Source organism: Cyanistes caeruleus, chromosome 7 (genome assembly GCF_971803275.1).
Source record: "Cyanistes caeruleus chromosome 7, bCyaCae1.hap1.1, whole genome shotgun sequence".
Taxonomy (NCBI): Eukaryota; Metazoa; Chordata; class Aves; order Passeriformes; family Paridae; genus Cyanistes; species Cyanistes caeruleus.
Genome location: NC_141707.1, coordinates 36,206,852 through 36,220,505, shown reverse-complemented (window position 1 = coordinate 36,220,505; position 13,654 = coordinate 36,206,852). Strand labels below are relative to the sequence as shown.

Here is a 13,654-nt window from a genome sequence, read left to right as displayed (position 1 = left end):
AAGAAACAGTTACCAGAAACTGTGACCCTTTCCACAGGAATTGATCATTTTTCAAATTGTTTGGGTTAGTAAACAAATTGAAAACAAGCAAGCTTTTTGCTAATATGCCAAAACATATTCTGTGGCAGAGAGGATGCAGTACACTTAAGAAATTCCATTGATTTTTCAAAATTCATGAGTCAAATGTGCTTGTGAGAACAGCAAAAACCATGCTTACTGTTTTAAATTTTTCTCACTAGAGTACAATTGCTATAAAAAAAATGTTAAATTGCTTTATTCCTTAAAAAGTCCTTCTTTTCAAATAGTTAGTCATTGGGCTTAATGCAACTCTTTGTTATAACAATTCCATTGACTTTGGTGGACACAATAATAACAAAGCCACAGTTCCTATCACTTTGATGAAGTTACACTATCAAAACAAAAATCAGATCTCTTTTTCACAAATGTTCTTTTATTTTTCCCTTTTTCTCTTACTAATTGTTGACTTTTACATTCCACAATATTGAATTTTCCTGTCTATCCAACTGAGGGAGGTTTGAAACTTTCCACTGCCTGTGGCCTCATCGCTCCCTCTCATGTCTACAGTTCTCTCAACAACTGATGGGTGTGAGGCAGTGTTCTTGTAGTGAAGTTTAGAAGCTGGGGCATCTGTTTCTAACAAATACATTTTTCTTCAGTAGTGAATTCTGTACAGCAGGGAATGTTTCAAGCAGATCTCTCTGTACCATTGCAGCATAAACCACACTTTTATACACAGCTCCCGTCCCACTGGGACTGTGTTCTTTACACTGGGTTTAAAGATATTAAGGATATATTCTTATTTCCATAAAAGAGGTTCTATACAATTTGAAAATGAAAACTTTTCTTTTGAGACCTGTTATCTCCACTTACAATGTTGCTTTTTTCTCAGCTTACTGAATAATATTGGAAAGTAGATAAAGAATAAATATGAAGATGCATATTATTCAATTCAAGATTACATTGGATTCAGTTAGTCAGCTTTTTCCTAGTTAAAACAATTTATGATTTAATGCTGAAGGAAAAATGGGGAAAATGTCTTTTAAATGTTCATTTACAAAACACACTTTCATTCTCCCAGCTATCTAGAGTGGAGTGGTCCTCATCATCACTGAGGGCCTGGCACAGGTTGCCAGAAAATCAGTGGATCTCCCATCCCTGGAAGTGTTCACAGACAGGTTGGATGAGACTTGGAGCATCCTATAGGAAGAAAATGATTCTCTAGCATCTTCAATGATGAATCAATCAGAAAATGATCATCTAGCATCTAGCATATGGTCTGGGCCATAAGAATTTACACAAATACATTCTTCTCAGGCTAAAATCAGAGCCAGTATTAGCAGACATGATTTTAAAAGGTATAATGATTAAATATGAAGCTTTGAGATTACTTGTCAGATTTCTGAACATAGGACTTGTCACCTTTTGCAAATCACACTCTTGTCCTTTTAGAGGAATGAATACCTCCAACCACAAAAGTTTCAGTAAGAACTACAAAATTTACAAAAGAAAAAATAGTTTAGAATGAAAAGAGTAAAAAAGCATGAACTTTAACAACCACTGATGCATCCTCACTGACACCCACGTACTCTGCTCAGAGAATCATTTTTCTCAGTCACACAAAACATATTTGTGGGCAATTCTCAGGGATTGGGAACATCTTGCTAGTTTTGAAGCCTTTTTTATTTTCATAGCAATTTTACTTTAGTTTTTTCCTGGTGCAGAAGCAATAAACAAGCATCTGAGAAGGAAAACATCAATACCAGCTTTAATCTACTGGTTTAAGTCCCAGTTCTTTCCGTTTGAGGCACAGAGCTGGCTGAGCAGGAAGAGGACTATTAGCTTTATAGTTACAAAGCCAATAGAAAATTAATTTTAAAAGGATATCAAATCCTTGTGATAAGGGGCAAAGAAGGTTGAATGTTCAGTGGTCCATACTATTCCTGCAAACCAGATCAGGGAGATTAGTGTTTTCTGCAGATTGGTTTATTTTCTTTAATGCAATGTAGTGAAAACAGTTCAGTGAAACATGTAGCTAAACAAAACCATTTTCTAAAGAACATAGAATCAAGTTGCTAGAAAAGTTTAAAAAATTATAGGTGTGATTCAAACTGACCAAAGCCAGACATCCCAGGAGCACACCTACAATGTTTTTACATCAGGCTGTTTACAGGTACCACAGGAAATTTTAGCCTTAAATCTTGTTAAATCCAAAAGACAAGAAAAAGCCTTGAAAAAACAACTTCCTTCTCTAAATACTCACAATGCACATACAAGATAAATAACAAATTCACAACAGTTTATAAACCAGAATTAAAACTTGCAAACCATTCAAAGGTCTGATGTAAATTGACCAAAGCCAAAAACTTAGAGCAAGCTTTTAAGGCCTTTATATAATATTTTATGTTGTGTGAAGAGCCCACAATCCACTAGATACAGAACATTCAACAAACTGTAAACAAAACCCTGACTGTAATAACCAGATTTAATCTAATTCAGTAACTTTAAACATAGGAAAATTACTAAAACAAACTAATTGGGCACGAGAGTGGACATAAGGACCAAGATGACACCACGATGACCCAAATCCCTTTAGTGGCATCACTGCACACACTCACAGGGAGCCTCAGGATGCTGCCAAGGGTTCTGCCCTAGAGTGTCATTGAGGGACAGTAACTGTGCCCTCCTTTGTTGTGCCAGTGGGAACCATGAATGTAACAAGAAACTTACCTGAGGTCACCTCTCCTGTCCATCTGGAAAAGAAGAAATATTCTATAGTCAACAGCAGAATCCTCTTCTTTTCTATTGCTGAAGTACATTGCTAGCAAGCCTTTTAAAAATAGAAGGATTGAATAAACCTAAAATGTCATAGTGAGATTTCTAAAGCAAAAAATAATCTACCATATTGTTGCAGCACATGGATGCTTTCAGTGTGAAATTGAGCCAGGCCATTTCTCACATGCAGGGAGTTCTTGCAAAATGATTTTCCCCCACACTCTCCCAGGGCTCATTTCTGCAATCCATACTGGATACCAGGGACCCTCAAAGCAGAAAACCAGATTCACTCCATGCCAGCCAAAGGTCATCAATCTAGAGTTTGGTACTATGGAAACAGAGCTGTTCATGTTGGAAAAAATCCCTAAGGTTGGTGAGTCCTACCATTAATCCAGCAATACCAAGCCCAGCACTAAACCACATCCCCAGGTGCCACATCTACACAGTTTTTAAATCCCACCAGGGATGGTGACTCCACTACTTCCCTGGGAAGCCCTTTCCAGTGTTTGATCACCCTTTCAGTGCAGAAAGTTTTCATCATATCCCATCTAAACCTCCCCTGCTGCAATTTGAGTCCGTTCTCTCTTGTCCTGTCACTTACTAGTTGGGAGAAGAGACCAACCCACAACCTCCTGTCTGGGAGCTGTAGAGAGATGGTCCCCAGGAGCCTCCTTTTCTCCAGACTGAACACCCCCAGCTCCTTCAGCTGCTCTGATCCTCTGAGACCTGGGTTTGGAAGCAGGAATAAAAAACAGTTTTCATTTAGAAACCAGGGAGGTCACTGACGTGCAAGACTTCTGGCAAAGAGCAAATGGCTGCTGATAGATTTTTTTTTTAGGGAGAATTATAAAATGAGCTTTGGGTCATGGACAGCACAAGTTCCAGGATAATGCATTTGATGATTGTGTCTGGGATTACCAAAATAACATTATATACAAAAAAAAAATACAATATTTGTGCAAACATTTGAATGGAAGCAGACTCAGACTTGCTCTGTCCAAGCTGTAGAGATAATTAAGCATCAATTTGCTCTGATACCTATGGTAGCTGGAGGTCCACATCCACACCAGCAAGCTCTGGCATGGAAAGTTTTTCAATCAGCCACCTGATTCCAAGGGGCAGCTGGGCCTCATGGGCCATTTACTTTCACACTTCAGCAAAGATTTAACCCAATCCAGCACTTATGATCTGGTTATTGGTTTGCTTTTCATGGCTTAGATTGCTTATTTATCATCCCCTTTTTTAAGAAAAGCAGGGCAGTTCCTTTCCTTCTCTTTATTCAAACAAAATTCTTGCTGGTTTCAATTTCAGGCTTGCTGCTCCAGCCCAAAGCTCATGTGTAGTTTTCAAACATTGCAGAAGAAAGTTTATTCGTGCTGGGATACTTTTCTAATCAAATGTGTAAATCCAACATGAACCATTTCTATCCATCAGTAAGACTTCAATAAGTGTAGTTTTGCAATATTCTTGATTTTGAGTCAACTGTCTTCATTTTACTTCTACAAGTGTGCATATTATTTACATAATACACTGTAAAAAATACCTGTAACACCAACCATGTATTTATGTGGGGGGTTTCAGTCTATTATTTAGCCCGTGCTCCTTGTCGGGTTTGATTCATGTAAATGATTACAGAATGAAACTGCACTGTCAGCAACTCTGAATTTACTGCTCTTTTCTGGAAATTCCTGCTGGAGATGGGAGGAGAAGGAAGGGAAGGCAGGGGATGTGTTGTGCCTTGAGGGGGGCACAGCACAAGCATTGCAAACCAAACAGGAAAAATCCTTTATTCTGTCACCTGAGGCCTGGATGCCTTTGAGATTTCCACCTTCAACTCCAGACCTTTCTCTCCATTTTATCTCAAGACAATTTCATTAAAAAAAGACTTTTTTACTTTTTTTCCTCACCATTTCCTGCTGTTGATCACTGTTCCAATCTGCCAGGTGACAGGTGCATTTCTTTGCATTTACTTGCAGTGTGTACAGACTGGGCACTGGCAATGCAGTGGGATGTCCTTGCCAGTGGATGTGAACACACAGCTCCTGGAATCCTCCCCCAAAACTGCTGCACCCTGTCACACATCTGAGCCCAGGTGTCACCCTGAGCTTCAGATTTTTTATCTACTAGTAAAAGTCAAAGTACATTTTTGGCCTATAGGCCATGCAGAGAAAGGAAGGATGATGTTCTGCCCTGGATTTTGTTGTATTTTGACATTCACACTCCCTAAACATGAATTATTAATGTTCAAATATATCATACTTTTTGCAAGCTCCTTCCAGGAACTGCCTAATTACCTACAGATTTCTCTCCTCTCTAACTTGCCCTTCTGCAGACATCAGGCATCCATCCCAGGCCTCCACAACCTCCACTTTCTCTTCATATCTGCACTTTTGCCCTCACTCTCACCTTTGTGATGTTTCCCAGCTCTTTTTATTGCACCCATCCTTCTTCCCTCCAGTCTCCAGCTGAACTACTTGCAGCTCTTTTGCTGAGGTTTTTAAGGCTCTCCAATATTTCCTTCTGATGCCAGCACCTCCCTGGACTTACAACCACCCCTCTGCTACCACAGATCCCCGTATCCCCAGCAAGAACAGGGTCTGGATGTTTGAGTGCCCAGCTGCTGACTGCCAGGAGACTTTTCCAAAGGCAATGGCAGGGAGATTTCCTCTCCCTTGTTTGGTTGAAACTGGCTAATGTGCAACACTAAAAGGCAGAGGGGAGGACAGACAGAAACCCTCATTAAAACCAAATGCCTAAAGTTCTTAAAATTCCTACACCCATTACATGTGGCACTTAAAAAAACAGATAAAAAAAAGCAACTCTTGTCAATATTTATGTACTGCCTAAACTGAGATCTAAAGGCTGAACTCTAGTACCCATTTCTTTTAAAAAGAGACATTATAATTACCTTTATTTTCCATCAGACTTAAAGCTGGTAAGACGCTGATGGTTTTAGTTGTTGCCAAGTAGTGTTTATAGTAAGGAAAGGACTTTGTAGGTCCTCATGCCCTGCCAGCAAGGTGGGAGGGGACACCAGCAGGACAGCTGACCCCCACTGATCAAAGGGATATCCCATTCCATGTGGCATCACTCTCAGTACATAAACTGGAGGGAAAGCTGGCCAGGGATCACTGCTCAGGTACTGACTGGACATCTCTTGGCAAGTGGTGAGCAACTGCATCGTACACCACCTGTATACTCTGAATATTTTATCATTATTTTTATCTTTCCTGTGTTTTCTTCCTTTTCTCTCCCATTAAACTGCCCTTAACTCAACTCACACATTTTCTCACTGTCTCCCTTTTGATTTTCTCCCTGATCCTGCCAGGAGGGGCAATGAGCACGTGCCTGTGTGATACTCAGCTCCTGGCTGGGGTTAAACCCTGACAAGTGTGTACAGAATGGTTTGAGAGAAATAAATACGAAATGCTGAGCTGATAGTGTAAGTCACTGGGCAAAGCACAGGGGCTGGGTAATCTTGCACTGACCCTGACTCTGGAGTGTGGTCATAAAGATGTAAGGAAGCCCTCGGGGAAGTGCAGGGGTTTAATCAACAAGCCACTGAGCTGAGAGTGCTTTTGTGGAACAGGAAGGGCTGCAGGAGCACATTCCTGTGCCTCGTTCCTTCCCAGGCTCTGAGACTCTACTTCAGCCACAGAAGCTTGAAAATCTGCAGTGATAATGAACACATTAATGCAATTCAAGCTACCTCAGTACTAGTGGGGCTAACTATTAAAATCTCATGAAAAACATAATGAAGCTTTTTTCCTTATTTTTTTTTTTTTATTTTTATGCACTAACCACAGAAGAAAGCAATTTATCAAAACCAGTCACCACATCTGACTAATAGCTTTGTACATTACAGGAATCCACCAGTAACTGATGAAAGCTGATAAGCTGTAAACGATTTCTCTTCTTGTAAATATTGCAAAGTGTCCAGCAGTGTTAGTAATACTGCTGCAATAAAATCAATTAAAAAAAAAAAATGAAAGAACAGCTAAAAGCACTTCAGAAGTGCGAGGAAAAAAAGTATTTTCATTATTTTTTATGTCTGTGTTGCCTTCCTTTTCTCTGGAAAAACATGAGTCATGCAGCTCTGTTGTTACAGGCTGCAATCTCGTGGGATGGCAGTGTTTAAACAGCATTTTTCCTAATTACAGCCCAAATGGCAGAGCCCTAAAGGAACAGTGAGGTGCTGGGGAAGGTTATCAACTCTGCTCAGGGCATTTTGCCCCTCAAATCAGAGCTGAACTAAGGTACCATTAAACTATTAGGTGATGGAGAGCTTCTGTTTTAGCCAAGCTCCAGCTCAGAGAAAACTGATGGGCAATATTGCTCTGCCAGAGCAGTGGTGATGGGGCAGGGAAGAGGAAGCTAAGCAGGGATAACAACTGGGACTCCACTCTGCTGGTGAGCAGCATCCCTCCCAGGGCTCCTGGCCATGCCCCTGCTATTAAGTGTTGTTCAGGAGACAAGAGGAAAATGTGCTGCTTTGTGTCACTTATCATCACAGTGGCTTCTCCTGACCACTAGATCCACAAATACTATAACAGAAAATGTGTAGCCATGACCCTGACCTACTGCTATTTTTGATGTATGGTATTGGAGCCATTCTGAGTGCTGTGCTACTCAAGAGCTGATGCAAATATCTACCAAATTATCATTTTTCTTAATTAAAGATGTGAATTCTGGCATCCAATGGACTTGTGTTTTCCCTCTGTAGAAATAACCCCAATGTGAAAGCAATGAGCAATTTTAAGAGGTGAGTACCCAAAGTATAACAGAACCCAAATGAAACTTTACCTGAGAACCATAAAACATTTTAAAAACAGTAATGGAGGAAAGCCAGCCTTGTAAGGGGGCCAGAACAGGCAGTACATCACTTAAGCTCTACTTAAGGCCTAAATGTAGGACCTAAGTGAAACTTAGCTGGTGCATGACCTTTGTGCTGACACAGTGCAGAGCTGAGTGCTACCATTAAAAATTTAACCCTCACAAGAAAGCTTCATTTTGAGGATCCTTTTACTGCCACCAAAACTTTAGGGGAAAAAAAACAAACAAACAAACAGAACAAAAACATAGGGCTGGCTTTTATCCTGCTTTTTAACACTCCAGGGATGCTGGTGGCATGGTCATCTCTTCTTCCCTTGTTTCTCTATGCTATGGAGTGAGGCCTTGTCCTCTCAGCTGTGCTCCCATCCTGTTGCCTGGGTCAGCAGATGTATTGCCCCTCTCACCTGGCTCAGCAGATGTATTACCACTGGATACTTAGGTCAACAGAAGTTTTACCCCTGGAGACCTTTTAACACAAAGCCACAGCCTCAGTGAATTGATTCAGGAGCCCTGACACTCGCTAATACATCTTGCAGCACTGGCTGCACAGGACAATATTTAATGGAGGTTTGCTTCTTCCCCTTCTGACAACTGCTGTTTTCTGCTCAAAAGAAATCCACAGGGAGGCAAGGAAGACCCTAAGGAAAAGTATTAAACCGCAACAACCAGGAGCAACTACAAGAAAATCTCTGATGAAGCAGAACGGAACAGCGTGTAAGTGCTGCTCTCTAAAGCTTTGTATCTCTCTCACCCTCGCAGAGCCAGCTTTGGAAATCAGGGCCTTGGAGAACGGGGGCCTCTGTGACGTCCGTGCCTCGGACTGCAGCAGGATCCGGGTGTTCGGCCTGGGATTCGAGGAGTCTCCCAACCTGCACTGCCACCTCACCAGGTTAATCGTAAGCAGCCTCCTCTTGGCTCCTAAAACATTGATGATACAGTCAAACTTTGACATGTTTATATAGAAATCTTTTACTCTGATCTGTGCTATCTTCCCTCACTGCTTCAGCAGGTTACAAGCACCTTCCAAGCCCAAGGCCAATGGTGAGGGGAGCTGAGGAGGCTCAGACCTTTCCAGGACTGGTTCCCTGGAAATGCACAGCTATGAGTTCTTGCTCATTATCTCTGTGGAGTTTTGTTTGACTCTTGTTTGCTTCAGCTGCTCTGTAGTCCATTGAAGCCTGAAATCACATTATTTCTCATTTTTTACATCTGGAATCACTACATTTGGTTGTTTTCCTAAACAAATTTAAATGCTACACTTTGTGATGAATATAGGGTTTCCTCAGCACGGTTACAGAGGCTCTTATTTTAATTTTCTTAGTCATACTTCAACACCAAATCATATGTTTTAATGAGCATCAAACCCATCTCTTATGCTAGCACTGTAATTTTATCATAAACAACCATACACAGGCAATGCTGCAACTGAGTTATTTGGTGGATCAGCACCCTCAGATGTGAAATGTTTGATTAAACTCATAAATCCACCTCAGAGCAGCCACTCAGCCTGACTCCCAGTCTGTGCAGGCATGCTCACAAGTCACATCTGAGATTTGCTGTGTCCCCTTAGGGCTCCACAGGCTCTTACCAAGTTGGAATGTTTTGTGCAGCTGATCTGGAGGAACAGCTGACATCACCTTCAAGGAGCCACGAGCTGGCTGCTGAGCTCCAGGAGGATGCTCAAAGTTACTCGATTACATCACCCTATCTCATCCCAGCTGCTCATCCCAAGTGCAGAGCACAGCACTTCCTAAATCAATAGACCACCTGCATGCCTAGCTAAGCATGGCTTCCCCTTTACTGTAGCTATAATAACAACATGTTTCCTTTTAAATAAACCACCTAGGAATGCCTTATATTATTGATTAGAAATATAAACATACATTGACAACCAGAATCTCTTTATGAGCCTTCAGTTTCTGCACTCTCCCTCTGTTTTACTGTAGCATCTCGATGGCAAATGGATATCAAGAGAACAAGAAAGCACAAAAGCAGATTTTCTGAGCTCTGAGGCTGTTGACTGCCAGATCCCACTCCTGAACATCACAGAGGCTGTGCACTTTGTGGCCGGTGACGAGCCGTTCGCAAGATGGCAAGTGAAAGTAGGAATTTCATTATGTTTCTAAGAAACGTTTTAGAAAGAGAAAATCAGTTGTCATGGTAAATTAAAATGCAAAGCACAATTTGTTTTCTTTCAGAAATTAAAATGCCTGTAGAAATACTCACAGTAATGTCACGTAGAGAAAAAAAAAACAACACCCCACCAACCAAAACAATGAGCTAAACCCAGGTGTCTCTGTAGCCAATCCAAAAGTGCAAATTACAGCCACTTCTAGAGGTAATCACCTGAGATTGATGCAGTTGTGCTAATCAATTTTTAATCATTACTGTTCCATTCCTGAAAACCCCAACTCAGGCTCCTGATTAGGCAGCAAGTGTCAGAAAGCTTTGACTCCCTGGATGTGCGAGGCGCAGAAGGGCACGGGCTGGCTCCTGGGCAGGCTTCAGCTGGGATGTCACAGTCAAGGTCTGAATGGCTGCAGGAAGAAGCAAGTGCAGAATCTGCTTGTTTTGGGTTCTCTGCTGCAGTTTTAGCCCCTTTTGTTGACAAAATGGTATCTATTTTCTAAATATCCCCAAGGAATCAGCGCCTTCCCCACCCTGCACGCCTGCTGCCCTCGGTCTCGCTCTCAGCCTGGATGGTTATTTCCTGCAGATCAGTTGTTTTTCACAAGACTGAGATCTTTTAAAAGCTCTGAAGCTGAGAAGAATATATTGCCATTGTAGGGAGACTGCAGATGTGCTCTGAAAATTGCATCATGCAAAATGAAACATGTAAAACACTCCCCTCACCACGGTGTTACTGCCTGTCCTGCACCCTGCAGCTGCCTGCACCCCAGCTGGGAACACGTGCTGCCACTGGCCTGGGGGAAACACAAGGATGTTTGGCAGAGCACATCTTCTAGTCAGCCATTTATTTCAAAAAGATAAGGATTTGGGAGTTTAGGACATTAGGGTATAACCCTGTGAGTGCAGAGCCTGGCTGTTTGCTGCTGGGGTGGACTCTGGACCTTCCTTGTGTCACACACCAGGGCAGAACCAGGAGGGAACATCTTCTGCTCAGGGCTCCAAAATTTCTCAAAAAAGGCATTAAACTCTGCCAGCTGTGAGATAAAATGCTGCCTCACAGTGGAAGGATCTGAGAGGGAGGCACCCTGGGCGTTCCTGGCCCAAGAGGACAGCTAAAATCCTGGTGTGTGCACAGGAAGATTTCTCCAGCATTCCCAGGACATTGTCCTCACAGCACAGGTCTATTACTATTCTGATTGTGCTTCCTTTCAGCCCTGTCTCTACAGTTGTTCTCACTCTTTCCCCTCACAAACAGCTACAAAAACTCTTTCTATGCACTAAAGCTCCAGAAAACCTCTGCACCTGTAAGCTTTCTGCCCTTTCCCTCTCCTTCAAGCCCTGCAGAGGAACCAGGCTGACAGCTACACAGCAAATGCTCAATTAAATCATCTCAGTCTGCACGTGAATCTGGTAGTCCTGTGGACCTTTTAATGAGCAAATTGGGAAGGCAGAGCCCAGTGCTCAGTTTCAAAGGCAGCTGGCCTTGCATGGCAGCACAGAGAACAAAATCATGGAGCTTTTCAAGATAAAAAATTACTTTCAATTAATTCCACAGGTGTTCAAAAATTCACGTTCCAGAAAATTCCTCTTAAGACTTATTGCAGCTCATAAGACTTATTGGTGATCTGGGTTATGTATCTATGTATCTACTTTTCAAAACACGGCTAAAGGATTTTTCAGAACCAAAAGTCAACACAATTCTTTCTGGAAATGTCACTGTTCAATATTTTCTGAATCTCTCCTGCTTCCTAAATCAAATTTCAAAGGAATCAGAAAAATTTCACTACAGCTTTTTTCACTGCCAGCACTGGGGGAGCAGGAGCTCTTCTCAGTGCTCTTTCATTTAATCTCCTCTTGTATTCATGTTTCAGATTTTGCCCATTGTTTCCATGACATGCTGCCGAATGCAGATAAGAAAGTACATGTGGCTACACCAGGGTGTTTGGCTTAATTAATTGAGATATCAAAATACAAACCCATGCTTGGGCAGCAGATGACTTGAGCTGTCCAGGCAGATGCCTGGGTGAAGAGGTGACAGAGCTTGGCAGGCACTTATCTAATTTGGGAAGCAGCTCTCATCCTTTTCATTAAGTTTTTGTTGCTGCATTTGTCTAAAATCACCAAAAATTCAGCAAGGCAAAAACTGAATTTGAACTCAGCACAGTTTCACACCCTTCCTTTTGTTTTTTTAGAAACTTTCATAGAAAGTCTAGGTAGAATGATGCCAATAGCCAAGATCATTTCATGATGGATGAAAAACGTGAGGCAGAAGCAACAGAGCTCCTGAAATCCTTTGCACTTATACAGAAGCAGCTCCTTCTTTCCAGATGATTCCTTTGCCCAAGCAAACAAGGCCCAACTCTAAGTGGGTTTTTGCCTCTTAAGGTCCAAACAAATTTGAGGTTTGCTCAGCTTAATTCTCATCAAACTGTTTGTTCCACATCACTAAGATGACTAATGAAAAAGCAATTAAAATAGCTATAAACCAGCTCAATTCTAAAAAGAAACCAAAATAGATGTTTACATTAGAGTGGAGAAAAAAAAAATACAGATTAAAAAAATAATCAAATTGCAGGAGTTACATTTCACTCACAATGCTCACTTCAGACAGAACAATTAGTGCAATTTTACAGCTTTTTATATTTTTCCCTGTATAGCCATTTTTTCACCCATTATTAGTGCACCAGTATTTGAGACATCGGACATTCTGGTAAAATAATGAAATTAAATTAAATTTAAATGGCATTAGGAATAATAAATTACTAATGGAAGTCTTGCTGTCAGAGACTTTCTGTGAAGAGCAGGGGGGTTGCTTGTTTCAGTTTTTTCTCAAACTGCAGGAGAAATTCTTTATTTATTTCAAAAGCATTTTTACCTGCACACTATAGTCAAATATGTCAATAGTCTAATATTTTCCTTAAACCAATGAATTTTTCTAGATCAATGAATTTTGCTGAATTTTTGGACCAATTTATATAGTCCAAAGAAGTTATTTCCCTTCCACAAGTTGAAATTGTGAATTTCCATGAATACTGCTTGTTCCTCTCCTTGTGGTGGTTTCTGCAGACACAAACACTCAGCTCACAGCACATTTTGAGCTGGGAACCATCCCATATCCCACTGTGGGAGAATCTGCTTTATTATCTTCCATGAACCTTCAACCAATTCATGATAATTGCTGCTTTTTATGAAACTTAGTATTTTTTGCTCTTTGTACTTCTGTTTATCGTTGTTCAATTAAACTTAACATTCCTTCTGTGAACTGAAAGAATTTATGGATTGATCAAAAACTTTATGGCCTCGATCTTGTAAAAATCCCCTGTAAAAGGACTGAGGATGTTTCAGCTTTGTGGTCTCAGAAGAGATGGAGGAGGGCTGGGGATTGTTTTTTAATAGTAAGAAAACACAGGGGTACCAGATGAATCCAAAGCAAACCCTGTTAGATTTGCTAAACACCAGCTCTATTTTGACTGTGAGAAGAAAAAACTTGAAAATTACCTGAGAAAAGGGCTTTGCTTTCCTGCTGGTTCTCATCAGTGTCTACAGCATGGCCTTCTCCAGGGTTTTGGGGTGCACTTTAAGGTTCACACCACTCAAGATGTCTCACAAAGCATTCTCAAAAGCTAACCACTTATCCACACTTCTCTGGTATCTTTTCATTTTAACTGTGGAAAAAAATTAAAATATAAATTTACTACACTCTTTTGTATTGTGTAAGCATTCTTATATAAAAAAGGCCATGTTCAAGGCTTTCTGAATTACCCACATATACCCATTATGAGCTGGGACAGGTGACTGCTCTAATGTACTTTCCTACAGAAATGAGACTGTTTCTCATATCTGCCACCCTTGCATATTTTATAAAGTTAATTTCAAATAAACCTATATAATACACATT

At 41.0% G+C, this 13,654-nt stretch overlaps 1 protein-coding gene and 1 long non-coding RNA gene across 2 annotated transcripts in view; one reads left to right on the top strand and one right to left on the bottom strand.

Annotated features, from left to right (window-relative positions):
• LOC111931766 (von Willebrand factor D and EGF domain-containing protein-like) overlaps nucleotides 1-13,654 on the top strand; it is a 166,790-nt gene that overhangs the window by 81,971 nt on the left and 71,165 nt on the right. The window contains exons 12-13 of the mRNA XM_086896604.1: nucleotides 8,386-8,522; nucleotides 9,573-9,728. Coding sequence (XP_086752730.1) covers nucleotides 8,386-8,522; nucleotides 9,573-9,728 — 293 coding nt within the window. The remainder of the gene's footprint in view (nucleotides 1-8,385; nucleotides 8,523-9,572; nucleotides 9,729-13,654) is intronic.
• Nucleotides 450-13,421, bottom strand: LOC147652306 (uncharacterized). The gene is made up of 6 exons (XR_015288924.1): nucleotides 13,255-13,421; nucleotides 9,973-10,163; nucleotides 9,510-9,748; nucleotides 8,378-8,544; nucleotides 3,395-3,519; nucleotides 450-2,848 (listed from the first exon to the last, which is right to left on the bottom strand). It is a non-coding gene; the product is annotated as an uncharacterized LOC147652306 (long non-coding RNA).